Source organism: Schistocerca gregaria, chromosome X (genome assembly GCF_023897955.1).
Source record: "Schistocerca gregaria isolate iqSchGreg1 chromosome X, iqSchGreg1.2, whole genome shotgun sequence".
Taxonomy (NCBI): Eukaryota; Metazoa; Arthropoda; class Insecta; order Orthoptera; family Acrididae; genus Schistocerca; species Schistocerca gregaria.
In genome coordinates this window covers 67,876,133-67,894,066 of record NC_064931.1, presented here as the reverse complement: position 1 = coordinate 67,894,066, position 17,934 = coordinate 67,876,133, and the positions used below count along the sequence as shown (strand labels likewise).

At 43.6% G+C, this 17,934-nt stretch overlaps 1 protein-coding gene across 2 annotated transcripts in view; it reads right to left on the bottom strand.

Annotated features, from left to right (window-relative positions):
* Nucleotides 1-17,934, bottom strand: part of LOC126298684 (potassium channel subfamily K member 1-like) — a 505,323-nt gene that overhangs the window by 4,122 nt on the left and 483,267 nt on the right. For both annotated transcript variants that reach the window (XM_049990121.1, XM_049990120.1), the window contains exon 3: nt 13,385-13,783. In XM_049990121.1, the coding sequence (XP_049846078.1) occupies nt 13,385-13,783 (399 nt within the window). The remainder of the gene's footprint in view (nt 1-13,384; nt 13,784-17,934) is intronic.

The following is a 17,934-nucleotide window of genomic DNA, read 5'->3' as shown; positions in this document are numbered from 1 at the left end:
TTCAATATGCCTCCCTTGACATGCACGGCAATATGTCAATGCGGTATTCAAATTGTTCCCACACTGCAGCGAGCGTGTCTTGAGTTAGAGCTTCCACAGCTGCTGTTATGCGATGTCTCAGTTTATGCATTGCTGCTGGCAACGGACATATATAAACAGAATCTTTTATAAACCACCACAAGAAATAATCACATACAGTCAGGTCCTGTGACCTAGGAGACCAGTAATGTAAGGCGGAATCACATGGTCCAGTGTGACTGATCCATCGTTCAGTGATCGTTTTATTTAAAAGTTCCTGCACTTCCAGAAGCCAGTATGGCGGTGCCCCATCCTGTTGGTAAATGAAGACGTTCGAATCAGTCTCCAACTGTGTGAAAAGAAAGTTCTCAAGTATATCGAGATATGTGCTTCCTGTTGCAGAGTTATCGGCGAAGAAATATGGACCATAGACATTTTCCCGTGAAACTGTACAAAACACATTAAATTTTGGAGAGTCCCTCTCATGTTGTACATCTTCATGTGGTTGTTCCATATTCCATATTCTCACATTATGACGGTTCTCCTTTCTATTTAAATGGAATGTTGCCTCGTCACTATACAGTAAGCATGGAAGAAAACTGTCACCTCTATCTTGCCAAGAATGAAATTACAGAACTCGAAACGTTGTTGTTTGTCACCTTCACGAAAAGCTTGCAGTAGCTGAATTTTGTATGGTTTCATGTGTATTCGTCGACGCAGTACACGCCAGACGGACATCGAGGGCATGTTGAGCTGCACGGTGAAGGGATTTCTGCGGAAGCGTTCTACATCTATGTTAGACACTCGGGGACGGCCCGGCAATTTGCCTTTACACAAACAACCCGTTTCTCGGAATTGTTCATACCATCGTCTAATGCACTGTGCTACAGGAGGATTCACACCATATCTAGTACGAAGATCACGCTGAACAGTTATTATTGACCAGCACTCGCAAAACGTAGAACACAAAACGCTTTCTGTTGTCCCGACACCATTTTTACTAGAACTGAAGTGGGCGCACACTGCTGCTACCTAGCGGGAACCATGTAAAAACTCGAGAGTTTGCTCTTTTCAACAGGACGTTTTTCACGCACATATCTCAAATAACATAATATATATGATTTCCTTAAATTGTATGATTCTTTTTGATACACCCTGTATTTTGTACTTGTGTGTGAAAGTGTGAATGTACGTGAGTGAGAATGGAGCTTTAGTATGCGATCAGATGACCTCGATATTGAGCGCCCTAAACATATAGTACAAGGATATAACCAGTACCAGATTGAATATTCACTCTTTACCGAAGAGTGCGTTGATTTGATATTTCCTGGTATACTCAGCTTTTGTGCTTGTCTCGGACTCGAACATAGACTCTTAGCTTTTCGCGGGTAAATGATCTACCGACTGAGCTATCCAGTCTCCACTGAGACTCGCTCTCATCGCTTTACTTCCACTCAATCAGTAGAGCATTTGCTCACAATGGGCAAAGGTTCTGGGTTTGAATCTCATTCTGGGTGCTGACGCTTCTGCTGGTTAAGCGTCTGAAGAGACTAAATATCTAAGGACAGCAGTCTCTTATTCGCCTTCCACGACGGAGTCTGTACACCCCATCTGTCTATGTCTGCCGTGAATCCTGTGTACAACTGCGAGAATGTCTTCTAAATGCTTGTGTAATGTATATCTGAAGTGTGACGTGGGTATGAGCCCAGTTTTCACCTAGAGGGGTGTGGAGAACCGCCTAAAAACCACACCCAGGCTGACCGGCTCACCAGTCCTCATCATTCATCCATCGGGCAGAGTCGATCCGGGTCAGACTCGCCTTCCCTAGCCCTGGAGGGGGTGCTTTAATACGCTGGCAGTTCTCAGTATGGCACACTGATTTAATCTCACAGGAAGTTGCAGACAAGCACTTATTTTACAGTCGTGGCGACCATAAATGGGACTCCGGGAAATCACATACAACTGCTGTAGAGTCTCACCAACGATTGGTTTCTGTGAAAATTGGGGCTGAAAGGGTTGGTATTCGTCTTCTAGAATCTATTCTTCTGCTATCATGCTTAAATTAAATAGTAAAATAGCTTACTATCGGTTTCAGCACGTCGCATTTACGAAATTACCACACACTATTGTTCGCAATCTCTGTTTCCAGAGTTACGAAGCTCCCGTACACTTCAGTGTTGAGATGCGAGCACAGCTATCAATTTTAAGGTACAGTGGACAGATTGGACAGGACGTACTGTGTGCACGCTCGTTTGTTTGTTTTAACACGCGAATACTTATTCCGTGAGAGATATTGAAAGTTTGGTTTCCATTTCTTCAGTTCCCACCAGTCGTGAGCTGATTGAATAAAACAGTAATGAAATACAATCCTGGCATGCTCCATAGAGTTGGACGACCACTGCTGCCTGTGTGTTAAGCTTGTAACGAGGCTAAGGCCAGACTGTTTGAACACTTGTAAGTTTATTAGAAAATACCTCGAATAAATATAATTTGTGTAAAGTTGTTGTCTTTTATTTATTTATAATCTTATGGATGTCTGCAATAACAGATGCGTTAGAAAGAAGATGTTCCTTGGCAAGAAATAATTCATTGCTATATATATTGTCAGACAATAAGTATTAAGTGCATTTTCAAAATAACGCCAGAGAAATAGAGGAGAGGCAAAAATAATTATATCTTTCAGTACTTTTAAAAATTTGTACCTCAACAATTGTTCCTAGAGATAATCACGGACGTGGGGCAACGTAATTATGTTAAATACTAAGATCATATTGCAGTGGAAAGTTTATATACAGCTAATATAATATAGTTGCGGAAAATTTGTCAAGCTGACTATCCCAATTTCTGCTATATGCCAAATGCCATAAGCTATGAAATAACAGCACATAGACATCCTCAAAATAGTTATTCCACTTGAATTTTGTTGATAATATAAATGAAGAAAAGACCACAGAAATAATTAAAAGGTAATTCTCAGCAGCAACAGACTAAATATGTAAATGAAGAGATGCAGAAGTAATAAAATAGTTCGATTGTGAGCTTGAGTGTATTGTTAAATTATAATCTTCCACATATTACTATCAAATAAGAAGTAGGAACTACAAACATGGATCGATAATCAAAGCAAATTTCAGCTAGGTATCAGCATATTTCATTAAATGGCACGATCGATAGTAAGCATCATTCTTGTTATGCTCTCGAACTTTCAAAAAGATGCAACGTGCAGTTTTTTTTTATTACCAACTAATCAATTGTCACACTTTTCGTAGAATGTATAATGATACGTTACGTGCAATGATAAAATTTTTTATCTAAAAAGGTAAATTCGGATCCAGATACAAACTAATTTGTTGGATGGTGTCTCCCCTAGCACTACGGAAATAAAATTAAATGTTCTCTTAAGGGCACTGCAGTTTTAACACGATCTGGACGCTTCCTTGAGGTTTTTATAAATAAAGGCCAATAAAATTCGTAGTATGGTTATAAAAGATCATCGCGTTGAGATCCGTGAATTTATTGACTTGTCATGCATGTAATGCAAAGGGTCAATACACTGCATGACAAAAAAAGTGAAGCACCCAGAAGACGTGGTCAGATGTTAATCTAACTTCGTACATGTACACACCATTGACGGGTATGTAAATGATTAGAGTTACAGTTCTGTTTAACAGGTAGAACGGTAACCAGGTTATATTAGTGTTGTTCGTGTTTAGTGTTGTTAGCAAGTCTGGTTACTGTATAAAAGGGGGAATGGACAGATATTGAGTCGTCATTGTGAAGGATACGGAGACGCTGCGTACTCCTGTGAAACAGCGTTACCAGCACCTGACAGAGTTTGAAAGAAGCCTCATTTGTGATCTTCATTTCACCGGCTGGTCGAATAGTGCAGTATGAAGATTTGTGAATTCGGATGTGGCAGTGGCCCGATGCTGGACTGCACGGAAATGTGAGGGCAAGCACACTCGTCTTCCAGGTTCCAGTGAACCATGTGTGACCACCACAAGGGCGGATCGCCTTACTGTGCACCAACCCTCTCACATCTGAGCCTGCCACCATCCCGCACCATTGGTCAGACACTAGCGGGAGCCGGACTACGGAGTTAATATCCCACGCGTAGCTTGCTGTTACCGTCACAACACAAACGGCTGTTTCTGAACCGCTGCCGTGACCGGAAAGCAACGACTGCTGATTAATGGCGTTGTATTGCCTTCAGGTATGAATCACGGTTCTGCACTACCAACCATTATCGGCTGGTACTGATTGAGGAAACTCTGAAGGCACAAAAAAAAAAAGGTTCCTTACATCCTGCTTCCTCATGTGTTAACTCTCAAACGGGAGTACCGTGGTGACATTTTTGAACAGGGCAATGCTCGACCACATATGGTTCGTCGCTCTGTGAGCTATCTGAGTGGTGTTAAGGCACTGCCGTGGCCAGTTCGATCCCTAGATCCGCCCCAAAAGGATATGTGTGAGACCAGCTCGAAAGTTAACACTGTCCAAGTGCCCGTACCTGGGATATCAAGGACCGATTACGACAGTTGTGGGAGAACTTACCTTAGGAGAGGATACAACGGATTTCTGACACCCTTTCCAACCGAATCAGTGGTTGCATCCAGCCCATAGGGGATGGGACGTGCTTGTGATAAACTGACTCATACTGCCAAGTTCTTTATAAATTGACTCGGTATTTTAATCACTGAAATTATATCATATGCCATTTCAAACGGGGAAGCTTAATTTTGTTTGCTCCCCCATTCTGCGTGCTTTACCCCTTTTGTCAGACAGTGTAATATCCTGAATGAACTTAAGGCGTATGAAGGAGCTAATAGTAAAATGGGTGCTTTATATGTTGACTCCAGATCAAAACCGCTTGAAAAAAAGGCATTTCAAACTCGTGTTTTCGGCGTTATGAAGCTATAGGTGAAACGACATATGCTATTCCAGCACATTGATAAAACTGCCGTAAAATGCTAGGTTGCCGAATGTAAACGCACAGGAAAAACACATAACGAAATAGTTACAGTGGTGGATTCACAGGGTATCATCACAATTGACTTTTCGGAAGAGACTGTAGCAAAAATTTATATTACACTACTGTTCTTTATTTCCTAAACTCAACATACATTTTGGAGTGAATATATTTAATGAAACGAATTTCTATGCTGTATGTCAGAACTAAGCGAGGTAGCAAACAATTTTTTGAGGGAATGAAGAAATGAAATGTCGCAGCACCAAAGTCGTTAAGGCCTATAGCAAGTATGTTCAGAAATAATCTTTTGTTTTCTTAGAATTTTTTTTCTACCGTATTTATCAATGCATTCTTAAAAATAAAATAACTTTATAATGCAAAATTGAGTTTTTGAAGATAATCGTCTACTAGTAGTATAGTCACCTAGGTATGTAACATATTTATGGGCTTTTCAACTGGCATTCGATACATATAATTTCTTACAAAGCTACAAGTAAAGCTGCTCCAAGCAAGTCAAAAACATTTAAATCGAGGATACTGATATTATCGGTATGCATGCGCTACCTAATACACTGATGGAAGAGAGGACCGCAACGCCAGGAAGGAGTTGAGCGACATAAGCGAAAGTTGCTACCCGTGTTTCTTCGTCTGGAATATTACGCCTATTCATATTTCGCGCCAGCTGCATCAGAGTGGCGCTAGCAGTACCACTATGAGGAGGCAAATCACGTTCCTTTAAGTACGAGCTGTAGCGGTCGTGAGCGTTAGTTACGTCTGAGGCTGGAGGTGGTGAGCTGATGTTAGACAAGAATGCCTTTAAGACGACAAACATCTTACTTTCAACAGCTCACTGTGTTTGAAAGAGGTCTTGTAACAGGGCTACGATACACGGGAATGTACGGTCGCAACGAGACAGGGCTCCTGCCTGATGGCCACTTGGCACTACCGAGAGAGACGACCGTCGTGTTTGACGTGGGGCTCTGGCGCATCGTACTGCATCTACTGCAGCAATTTAAGCAGCCGTTGGCACCGCAGTGACACAAAGAACTGTTACAAGTCGGTTACTGCAAGGACAGCACCGAGCCAGACGCCCTGTAGCGTCCATTCCACTGACCACAAACCACCGCCATTTTTGACTTCAGTGGCGTTAAGCGAGAGCTCATTGGAGGGCACGGTGTAGGTCTGTTGTGTTTTCTAATGGAAGCTGACTCTGTCTCGGTACCAGCGAGGGCCGCTTGTTGATTAGAAGGGCCTGCAACTAACCTATCTGAGTGCTCGACACACTGGACCTACACCTGGAGTTACGGTCTGGGTTTCAGTTTCGTATGAGGCGAGGAGCACTCTCGTGATTATCCTATGTTCCTTGACTCCAAATTTGTGCGTCAGTTTGGTGATGCGACCTGTTACGCTGCAATTCACAAACAGCATTCCAGAAGCATCCGACAGGATAATGGTAGCCCACATACGGCCGTTGTAACCCAGTATTTTCTATAGAGTGTCGACATGTTGCCCTGGCCTGCTCGATCACCACTTATGTCTCCAGTCGAGCACATACGGGTCATCATCGGACGACAACTCCAACTCATACACGAACAGTCCCGATATTGACCACATACGGCCGTTGTCACCCAGTATTTTCTATAGAGTGTCGACATGTTGCCCTGGCCTGCACGATCACCACTTATGTCTCCAGTCGAGCACATACGGGTCATCATCGGACGACAACTCCAACTCATACACGAACAGTCCCGATATTGACCACATACGGCCGTTGTAACCCAGTATTTTCTATAGAGTGTCGACATGTTGCCCTGGCCTGCACGATCACCACTTATGTCTCCAGTCGAGCACATACGGGTCATCATCGGACGACAACTCCAACTCATACACGAACAGTCCCGATATTGACCACATACGGCCGTTGTAACCCAGTATTTTCTATAGAGTGTCGACATGTTGCCCTGGCCAGCTCGATCACCACTTATGTCTCCAGTCGAGCACATACGGGTCATCATCGGACGACAACTCCAACTCATATACGAACAGTCCCGATATTGACCACATACGGCCGTTGTACCCAGTATTTTCTATAGAGTGTCGACATGTTGCCCTGGCCAGCTCGATCACCACTTATGTCTCCAGTCGAGCATATACGTGTCATCATCGGACGACAACTCCAACTCATACACGAACAGTCCCGATATTGACCACATACGGCCGTTGTAACCCAGTATTTTCTATAGAGTGTCGACATGTTGCCCTGGCCAGCTCGATCACCACTTATGTCTCCAGTCGAGCACATACGGGTCATCATCGGACGACAACTCCAACTCATACACGAACAGTCCTGATATTGACCACATACGGCCGTTGTAACCCAGTATTTTCTATAGAGTGTCGACATGTTGCCCTGGCCAGCTCGATCACCACTTATGTCTCCAGTCGAGCACATACGGGTCATCATCGGACGACAACTCCAACTCATACACGAACAGTCCCGATATTGACCACATACGGCCGTTGTAACCCAGTATTTTCTATAGAGTGTCGACATGTTGCCCTGGCCAGCTCGATCACCACTTATATCTCCAGTCGAGCACATACGGGTCATCATCGGACGACAACTCCAACTCATACACGAACAGTCCCGATATTGACCACATACGGCCGTTGTAACCCAGTATTTTCTATAGAGTGTCGACATGTTGCCCTGGCCAGCTCGATCACCACTTATGTCTCCAGTCGAGCACATACGGGTCATCATCGGACGACATCTCCAACTCATACACGAACAGTCCCGATATTGACCACATACGGCCGTTGTAACCCAGTATTTTCTATAGAGTGTCGACATGTTGCCCTGGCCAGCTCGATCACCACTTATATCTCCAGTCGAGCACATACGGGTCATCATCGGACAACAAAACCAACTCATACACGAACAGTCCCGATATTGACCACATACGGCCGTTGTAACCCAGTATTTTCTATAGAGTATCGACATGTCGCCCTGGCCAGCTCGATCACCACTTATGTCTCCAGTCGAGCACATACGGGTCATCATCGGACGACAACTCCAACTCATACACGAACAGTCCCGATATTGACCACATACGGCTGTTGTCACCCAGTATTTTCTATAGAGTGTCGACATGTTGCCCTGGCCAGCTCGATCACCACTTATATCTCCAGTCGAGCACATACGGGTCATCATCGGACGACAACTCCAACTCATACACGAACAGTCCCGATATTGACCACATACGGCCGTTGTAACCCAGTATTTTCTATAGAGTGTCGACATGTTGCCCTGGCCAGCTCGATCACCACTTATGTCTCCAGTCGAGCACATACGGGTCATCATCGGACGACATCTCCAACTCATACACGAACAGTCCCGATATTGACCACATACGGCCGTTGTAACCCAGTATTTTCTATAGAGTGTCGACATGTTGCCCTGGCCAGCTCGATCACCACTTATATCTCCAGTCGAGCACATACGGGTCATCATCGGACAACAAAACCAACTCATACACGAACAGTCCCGATATTGACCACATACGGCCGTTGTAACCCAGTATTTTCTATAGAGTGTCGACATGTTGCCCTGGCCAGCTCGATCACCACTTATGTCTCCAGTCGAGCACATACGGGTCATCATCGGACGACAACTCCAACTCATACACGAACAGTCCCGATATTGACCACATACGGCCGTTGTAACCCAGTATTTTCTATAGAGTGTCGACATGTTGCCCTGGCCAGCTCGATCACCACTTATATCTCCAGTCGAGCACATACGGGTCATCATCGGACGACAACTCCAACTCATACACGAACAGTCCTGATATTGACCACATACGGCCGTTGTAACCCAGTATTTTCTATAGAGTGTCGACATGTTGCCCTGGCCAGCTCGATCACCACTTATGTCTCCAGTCGAGCACATACGGGTCATCATCGGACGACAGCTCCAACTCATACACGAACAGTCCCGATATTGACCACATACGGCCGTTGTAACCCAGTATTTTCTATAGAGTGTCGACATGTTGCCCTGGCCAGCTCGATCACCACTTATGTCTCCAGTCGAGCACATACGGGTCATCATCGGACGACAACTCCAACTCATATACGAACAGTCCCGATATTGACCACATACGGCCGTTGTAACCCAGTATTTTCTATAGAGTGTCGACATGTTGCCCTGGCCAGCTCGATCACCACTTATGTCTCCAGTCGAGCACATACGTGTCATCATCGGACGACAACTCCAACTCATACACGAACAGTCCCGATATTGACCACATACGGCCGTTGTAACCCAGTATTTTCTATAGAGTGTCGACATGTTGCCCTGGCCAGCTCGATCACCACTTATATCTCCAGTCGAGCACATACGGGTCATCATCGGACAACAAAACCAACTCATACACGAACAGTCCCGATATTGACCACATACGGCCGTTGTAACCCAGTATTTTCTATAGAGTGTCGACATGTTGCCCTGGCCAGTTCGATCACCACTTATGTCTCCAGTCGAGCACATACGGGTCATCATCGGACGACAACTCCAACTCATACACGAACAGTCCCGATATTGACCACATACGGCCGTTGTAACCCAGTATTTTCTATAGAGTGTCGACATGTTGCCCTGGCCAGCTCGATCACCACTTATATCTCCAGTCGAGCACATACGGGTCATCATCGGACGACAACTCCAACTCATACACGAACAGTCCCGATATTGACCACATACGGCCGTTGTAACCCAGTATTTTCTATAGAGTGTCGACATGTTGCCCTGGCCAGCTCGATCACCACTTATGTCTCCAGTCGAGCACATACGGGTCATCATCGGACGACAACTCCAACTCATACACGAACAGTCCTGATATTGAGCACATACGGCCGTTGTAACCCAGTATTTTCTATAGAGTGTCGACATGTTGCCCTGGCCAGCTCGATCACCACTTATGTCTCCAGTCGAGCACATACGGGTCATCATCGGACGACAACTCCAACTCATACACGAACAGTCCCGATATTGACCACATACGGCCGTTGTAACCCAATATTTTCTATAGAGTGTCGACATGTTGCCCTGGCCAGCTCGATCACCACTTATATCTCCAGTCGAGCACATACGGGTCATCATCGGACGACAACTCCAACTCATACACGAACAGTCCCGATATTGACCACATACGGCCGTTGTAACCCAGTATTTTCTATAGAGTGTCGACATGTTGCCCTGGCCAGCTCGATCACCACTTATGTCTCCAGTCGAGCACATACGGGTCATCATCGGACGACAACTCCAACTCATACACGAACAGTCCCGATATTGACCACATACGGCCGTTGTAACCCAGTATTTTCTATAGAGTGTCGACATGTTGCCCTGGCCAGCTCGATCACCACTTATGTCTCCAGTCGAGCACATACGGGTCATCATCGGACGACAACTCCAACTCATACACGAACAGTCCCGATATTGACCACATACGGCCGTTGTAACCCAGTATTTTCTATAGAGTGTCGACATGTTGCCCTGGCCAGCTCGATCACCACTTATGTCTCCAGTCGAGCACATACGGGTCATCATCGGACGACAACTCCAACTCATACACGAACAGTCCCGATATTGACCACATACGGCCGTTGTAACCCAGTATTTTCTATAGAGTGTCGACATGTTGCCCTGGCCAGCTCGATCACCACTTATGTCTCCAGTCGAGCACATACGGGTCATCATCGGACGACAACTCCAACTCATACACGAACAGTCCCGATATTGACCACATACGGCCGTTGTAACCCAGTATTTTCTATAGAGTGTCGACATGTTGCCCTGGCCAGCTCGATCACCACTTATGTCTCCAGTCGAGCACATACGGGTCATCATCGGACGACAACTCCAACTCATACACGAACAGTCCCGATATTGACCACATACGGCCGTTGTAACCCAGTATTTTCTATAGAGTGTCGACATGTTGCCCTGGCCAGCTCGATCACCACTTATGTCTCCAGTCGAGCACATACGGGTCATCATCGGACGACAACTCCAACTCATACACGAACAGTCCCGATATTGACCACATACGGCCGTTGTAACCCAGTATTTTCTATCGAGTGTCGACATGTTGACATCCGGCAACAGTACGACACAATGCATGCAGGTTTGCATACTTGCATTCAATATTGTGGCGGCTTCACTTGTTATTATTGTACCAGCGTTTCACATTTGCAGTGGCTTACCTTACATAAACGTGTGATCTTGGTATGTTCAACGATTAAATATGTTATTTAGGCAAATGTAGTCCAGAAATTTCGTTACTCTAGATTAATTATTTTTCGGCGTTGCGATATTTCGCCGTTAGAGGATGTTCCATAGCGGCATGCATGAAAACAGGATTTTTCCAGGGCTCATACCTCGTCCTCTATTGGTGATATAAAGATATGGTCAACTGGTTTGAATATACCTTTGGCTATGGAATATTTGTGTACCCAACAGAAGGATCGTCTTACTGTAGCTATCCTACAGTGCAGGGTCAAAGGCTGAATGTTACACACTTCGTCAGCTTAGACAAATGGAACGAATCAGTTGGTTCTTTTTCCATTAGATGTGGTCTACGGTACGCCTTAAGAGCCTTATGGAAGCACCATTTAGATCATGGGTGGTTTCTGAGAAAACCCGATAATAATGGCTTTCGGGCACCAAAATCGAGCTTTGGATTTTAAGACGGCTATGCACAGAAAATGGCTGAAATTTTGGATATATTCTTGAGATCCCGATCTCGAACAACCCTGAAATTTTCTAGATGCTTCTAACCATTTTCAACAACAGAGGTTCAAAGTTACCATACCTGAAGACGGAAAATACTCACGTAAAATCAGGTGTGAGGCGAAAACGTAGCTTATAAAGTGACGTAGCTTGGAATAATATTCTGTGAACTGTATTCGTTATCACCCAAAGGGTTCTGGAAACTCCATATTGTAGTACTGAAGCACATGCAAAATATTTATGCACGTAAAATTCGGCCTGAGGTGTAAAACTATATAGCCTTTGGGTTATTTCAATTTCACCTAAGTAAACTACCAAAATTTTACTAACCCATAAATTGCTTTTGACATGAGTGACGTGCCCTGCTTTACCAACAAAAGACGGAAACCAGCGGAAAAATGCTCCTATCGGAGCACAAAAAGGACGAATATGCTGCCGTTTATTGGAAGATTCTGACTGAAAAGTGGCGTACCAGCTGCCCCGTTCTACCTTCCTCAGCGCCTTTAAAAATTTTCCGAAAAATTTTGGCATGCGAATGTATTCGCGATTTTTTAGGCTGGAGAGAAGGAAACAGTAGCAGCGGGAAAAAGACAGAAAAATAAGAAATACTGGAAGGCAGCAGACAGTTGCTGTGGTATAGAAAGAGCGAAGGAGACAATGGCAGTGAGACAGAAAGAGAGGGACACAGTGACAGTGGAACATAGTTGACAGTGACAGAACAGTGTTAGGAAATGAGTGAAGGAAACAGTACTAATGGGAGATGAATAAAGAGAAGGGGAAAGTAGGTGAGAGCCACTGATAATGAGAGACAGAGTATTGATAATGACAACGAGGAAGACAGAGATACTGATTGCGAGAAGGGACGGCATCAGTGGGATGATATGAATGGCATAGTTGCAATAAGAGATAGGAAGAGGGAGAGAGTGACAGTGAGAGGAGACAATATTAGTAGGACAGTACGAAGGAGACTATGGCTGTGAGACAGGGGACAGTGTCAGTTACCGAAGCACAAAGAGACAATGATAATGACTTGGGCTGAATAAGTGAGTGAGAATGAACAAGTGGGAGTGGATGGGTATGAGCGACTTACAGTGCTGGGCTCGTGGGTGTGAGCGAATTATAGTTCAGGGAGATTGTATGAATGAGACGTGAGTTGAATGTTAAAAGGAGAGCGAGTATGTTTGCATGCCAAAACTTTTGAGAAAAGTTTAAAGGCGCTGGGGAAGGTAGAATGAAGCAGCTGGAACCCCACTTTTCAGTTAAAGTCTTTTAATAAACAGGAGCACATTCACTTCTTTTGAGCTACGATAGGAGCATTTCTCCGCTGGTGACTATATGTTCGACTATGTGCATCTGGTTAATGTTTGCATTGAGCAAATATTTTTACATGATTGTGACTAGATACACATAAAAACTGTTCTTATCTTAACGTCTTTCTCTTATAGTAACTAATGTGTTCACATAAAATTAGAGTAGCTTCGTCCTGGTAGACGAGTGAATCAGTGAGGCTAACAGCATTAATTCTAATACAGCGACAATCAGAAGTACAGAAGCAGAGTTTGTCTACTGTGACTATTAGAATGTTTCATTCAGTTTCTTACCTGTGGTTGCAACCTTATACAGTGGTCTGTATGCCTGATTTGGAGAATCTCCTGGAATGTAGTCACCAAGGCCCACAGTTGTGAGTGATATAAAGCAGTAATACAGAGAATCCAGGAAGTCCCACTCTGGCTCAAGTGCTGCAAAAACTGAAGCAGGCAGCATCATGAAAAATGCTACGAGCACCGTGACAACAATAGCAAGGTGCAGCAGACGGATGTTGAAGGGCTGATACAGATGGCCAAGGCGTGAGTTCAGGGTCTGCAGCAGCACTGTTGTTGGAACCATCAATCTTTCCACCAAGGCTGTCAGCAGCACCAGAGTCAGGGGGATTCCCAGCATTGCGTATATCATGCAGAATACCTTTCCACCTTTGGAAAGCGGTGTCACATGTCCATAACCTGCAACAAATGACACCATTTTAACGAAGAATAATTTATATATGTAAAATAATAATGGAAAAGCCGATATTTGCTTCAAAATTTGTATGAAACTCATTATTACAAACTTAAGAACATAAACCCTCCCCACAAAAACAGCAGTTAAGAAATAGTTGGTATATTCAGCTCAACAACACTTTGCTACATGTGCAATAATTTCTGCTGTTTAAACCGTCTAGTCTTACGTTAACTTTTCTTTAACGATTCCCTAAATACTTATAAATTTCACTTCATAGATTCACTAGCTTCATGTACAAGAAGTCCACAAGCTTTCTTTCAGAGTTTCCCTCATCGTTTTCTTAGCTTTGGCTTCATGCTTTCCCAAACTTAATATTGTTGATAAATGAGTGATAATTGCTGCTACTACGTTAAATATATGTCCTGCGCCATTCTGTAATGTAGTTGGCGATGGTTTAATTTTTACACACGTTACATAAATGTAGATTTACAAATTCGGATATTGATAACTTAATTGAATCATTGAACTGGTACTTTACAGTGATATTCCAAAATTTGCTAGCAGGAGTTGTCTCCACAGCAAGAACATCGAAACGCGTTGTTTATATCGGCAACTTATTGGTTTATCAACATTCATTATTCCTGGAAGCAACATACTTTCTACACAAAAGAAAAGCACCATGTAGCGCAAAAGCTGGTTAATACAGACATCAAACTATTAAAAGTGTGGAATAAATCTCGACACGTGCTCTGATTCTATGAATCACTTCAAAGAAGTCGTCTGAAATTGAGAAATAAAACATTTATTTTTTGTCATATAACCCAAATTGTTTAAAGTATTATTCCATTTATATGTAACGGTATTCAATTATTCATTGTTGGGGACTACAATTTCTCACATAGAGGGAAGTTAAGTGTGGTAAATTGCCTACTTAACAGAGTAATTACCATCTCAGATCAGTAGAAGTATGAATAAAGAATTAGAACAGTAAAAGAAATTGAAAACGCATAACAACGATAGATAGTTCAACTATGAACTAATCTTTATCTCTGAAAAAGCAAAAAATCTCTATTTCCTCTAAAATAAAAATTATTTAAAAAGTTGACGTTAATATAATACTCTCTTGATGAATTGTTTAAAAACTGTGATATAAAGGTGGACAGACACCAAAGTTAAAAAGATCTGAGAAACACTTGAAGAACACTAAATGCTTGATAAAACACTTGAAAAACACTGAACACAGTAGAAGATACACTGACCTTTAAAAACAGAGCTTTGTAGCTTTCACTAAAATAGGAAAAGGACTTGCCATGGGACAGTAGATTATAGATGAAATGAAGGGTGGGTACGCACGGAGATAGGAGAGTGGTGGTGACAAGAACGGAGGACTGGCCAAGAGGTGGTGACGAGACTAGGGTTGCTGTGGGGGACCAGGAGAGAGGGGAAGCAGGTATTGGGATCCATACATTTGAGAAGAAAGTGGGTGGGAGGCAACAGGGATGGGGAAAAGCAAAAGGTGTAGTAGAGGGAGAAAAGGAGAATGGAGACTTTGGGTGGGGGTGGATAGGGTGGGGTGGATTCCTATTCGGTAGGATGGGTATTTTTTAGGGCTGAGTTCATAGTCCAGGAGAGGGAAAAGTGTTGTAATTTTTTAGTGAGTATATAGTTCGTGTGCAAGTGGAGGATTGGTGGGATATGTAAGGAGAGGCGTGGCAGCGCACTTGAACTGAGAAGTAGAGCGGACACAAGATAATTGTTGGAGTTGAGTTTGCACATGGTGTAGGTTTTTCAGAGGTGTTCTATGTGAGTGGGGAGAGGTGGGAATTTAATGAGTTGGTGAAAGATCCTCGTGGGGGGAAGTAAACGGATACAGAAAGTGTGGCGGAAAGCATGGCGTTAGATGATGTGGAGGGACTTATAGAACTTGTAAGGGCCCGATATCGGTGCAACATTTGTATAGAAAAGAACGCGGTGGCTCAGGGAGTTGTACATGTGAAGACAGTGGAGTGCTATAGTCCCTATGTTCGGCCAGTTAGTAGCTTTAGTCTATCGTGGGTTTTCTGTTGGATGTTTAGTAGGTGAGGTGTCCACGTTAGTTGCTGGTCGAAGGTTAGCGCAAAGTTTTTTGGCACCATTGTTTCCTTGTTATTTCATCCCCCTCGCCCCATATGGTTGGGGGTGGGCTGATAGAGGTACAGTTCCCTGCTCTTCAGCCAAGTCAATTTAAAAAATTACGATTAGAAATATAGTCAAATTTTTTTTCTATTTTAAAATAAGAATCGAAGATAGGCAGTTAAAATATGGAAGTATATACATTTTAAAAACAGGTCACAGAGAGGTGAAATTTATCTGATAAAAACACCGAAGCACTGCACTTTCACTTAAAAACTGAAGGACCTGCACTAGGATGAGAGGTATTGTTTTAGCACCATATAATGGTATGCTTAATAAAGGTTACTTATGAATGTGGTTGTAATGGGAACAACTTTCACAGATGTGAATCTGCAGCGGCTGTCGGCCCATACATGCAAAAGACTATTCAGCACATTAAAAGACTTAAAGTGATGGACTTTGTTATGTAAAGGAGCCGTGGGGACACGTTTACAAACACTTAGGTGACGAAAGTCAAGGGATAGCGATATGCACATATACAGATGGTGGGTAGCACCATTGGTGGAGCTGTCTGGCACCAGACATACACCAAACTCAACGCTACACATACCTTTAGCTCTATCAAGTACTGGAAAGTATATTGTCCACTAATTAGCTACATCCCCACACCTTCCTACCCATTTCTCCACGATAACAATCCCTTACAGACAACCTGAGCGAAGCTAACCAATTTGCATCATATCTATCTAACATCTTCTCCCATCCCTGATGATCCACATTTTGAGGATTCTTTTATCGCTACAGTCCATGAATGCATTAATACCGTCATCCCACCTCTGGCTTCCAGCTTCCTGTACTTGGAGATCATACCACATACAAAATTAAATACACCAATTACAGCAAATGACATAAAACAAGCACTCGACAAAAAAACGCAACACTTCCCTCGGTCATGGCTGCAATACTTATCGACACCTCAAAGAATGACCCCTCTCCTTTCTCATCATTCTTTCAACCCTTCACATCACTATCCTCAACAATGGAAAACCTCCAAAATCCTACTTTTCCTCAAACCCCAAAACCCTCCTACTGATACCTCCTACTACCATACTACCACCCCATCTGCCTCACCTCAGTGTTTAGCAAGGTCTTCGATTCCATCCTCTCCTAATGCATCGATCAACACTTGAACCAACACCACCTTCTTCCCATTAACCAGTGTTGCTTCCATCCCAGTTTCTCCTCTCGTGACCGGCTCCTGCACCTGCATCTCCTATCACACCAACTCAACTTCCGTAAAACCGCTATTTTTGTCTTCCTCGACCTAGAAAAAGCCTATGATCACGTATGGAATTCGCGTCCCCTTTTCAAACTCCAGACATATGCACTTCTAGTTACCTATGTCCGCCTTATTACATCCTTCCTATGTAATCGCCCATCCTTTGTCACTATTAGCAGCATCAATTCCTGTACCCTTCATCCCACTGCAGGAGTGCCCAAAGGTTCTGTCCTGTACGCTCTCCTTTATCTCCTCTACACCGCTGATATGCTTAAATCACCTCTACCAGTCCACCTCCTTCAATGTGTTGATGACACTGCTTTCCTCTCCCTCTACCCTACACTCCAGAAATCCCAATGATCCCTCAAAATTCACCTCAATCAGTTTACCTCCTGGTGTGACCAATGGCACCTCCATGACTTCTACCTTACCATTTACTATCGTCCTATCCAGCTAACTAACACTCTATAATGTCTCGGACTAACCCTCAACCGGCAACTAACGTGGTACACCCACCTACCAACCATTCAAAAAAGGCCCACAATAGACTAAAACTAATAATAGGCAGAACATGAAGATTACACCCCTCCACATTTATCCACACCTACAAAATCCTGATCTGCCCCATCCTTTGTTATGCAGATGTTGCATGGATCTCCACCCCTCCAAAGTTCTATAAATCCTATGAAATCCTCGAATGCCATGTACTCTGTCCCTCTTTCTGAATCCTTTTACCTTCCTCTCTGGATCATCTGCTATCTC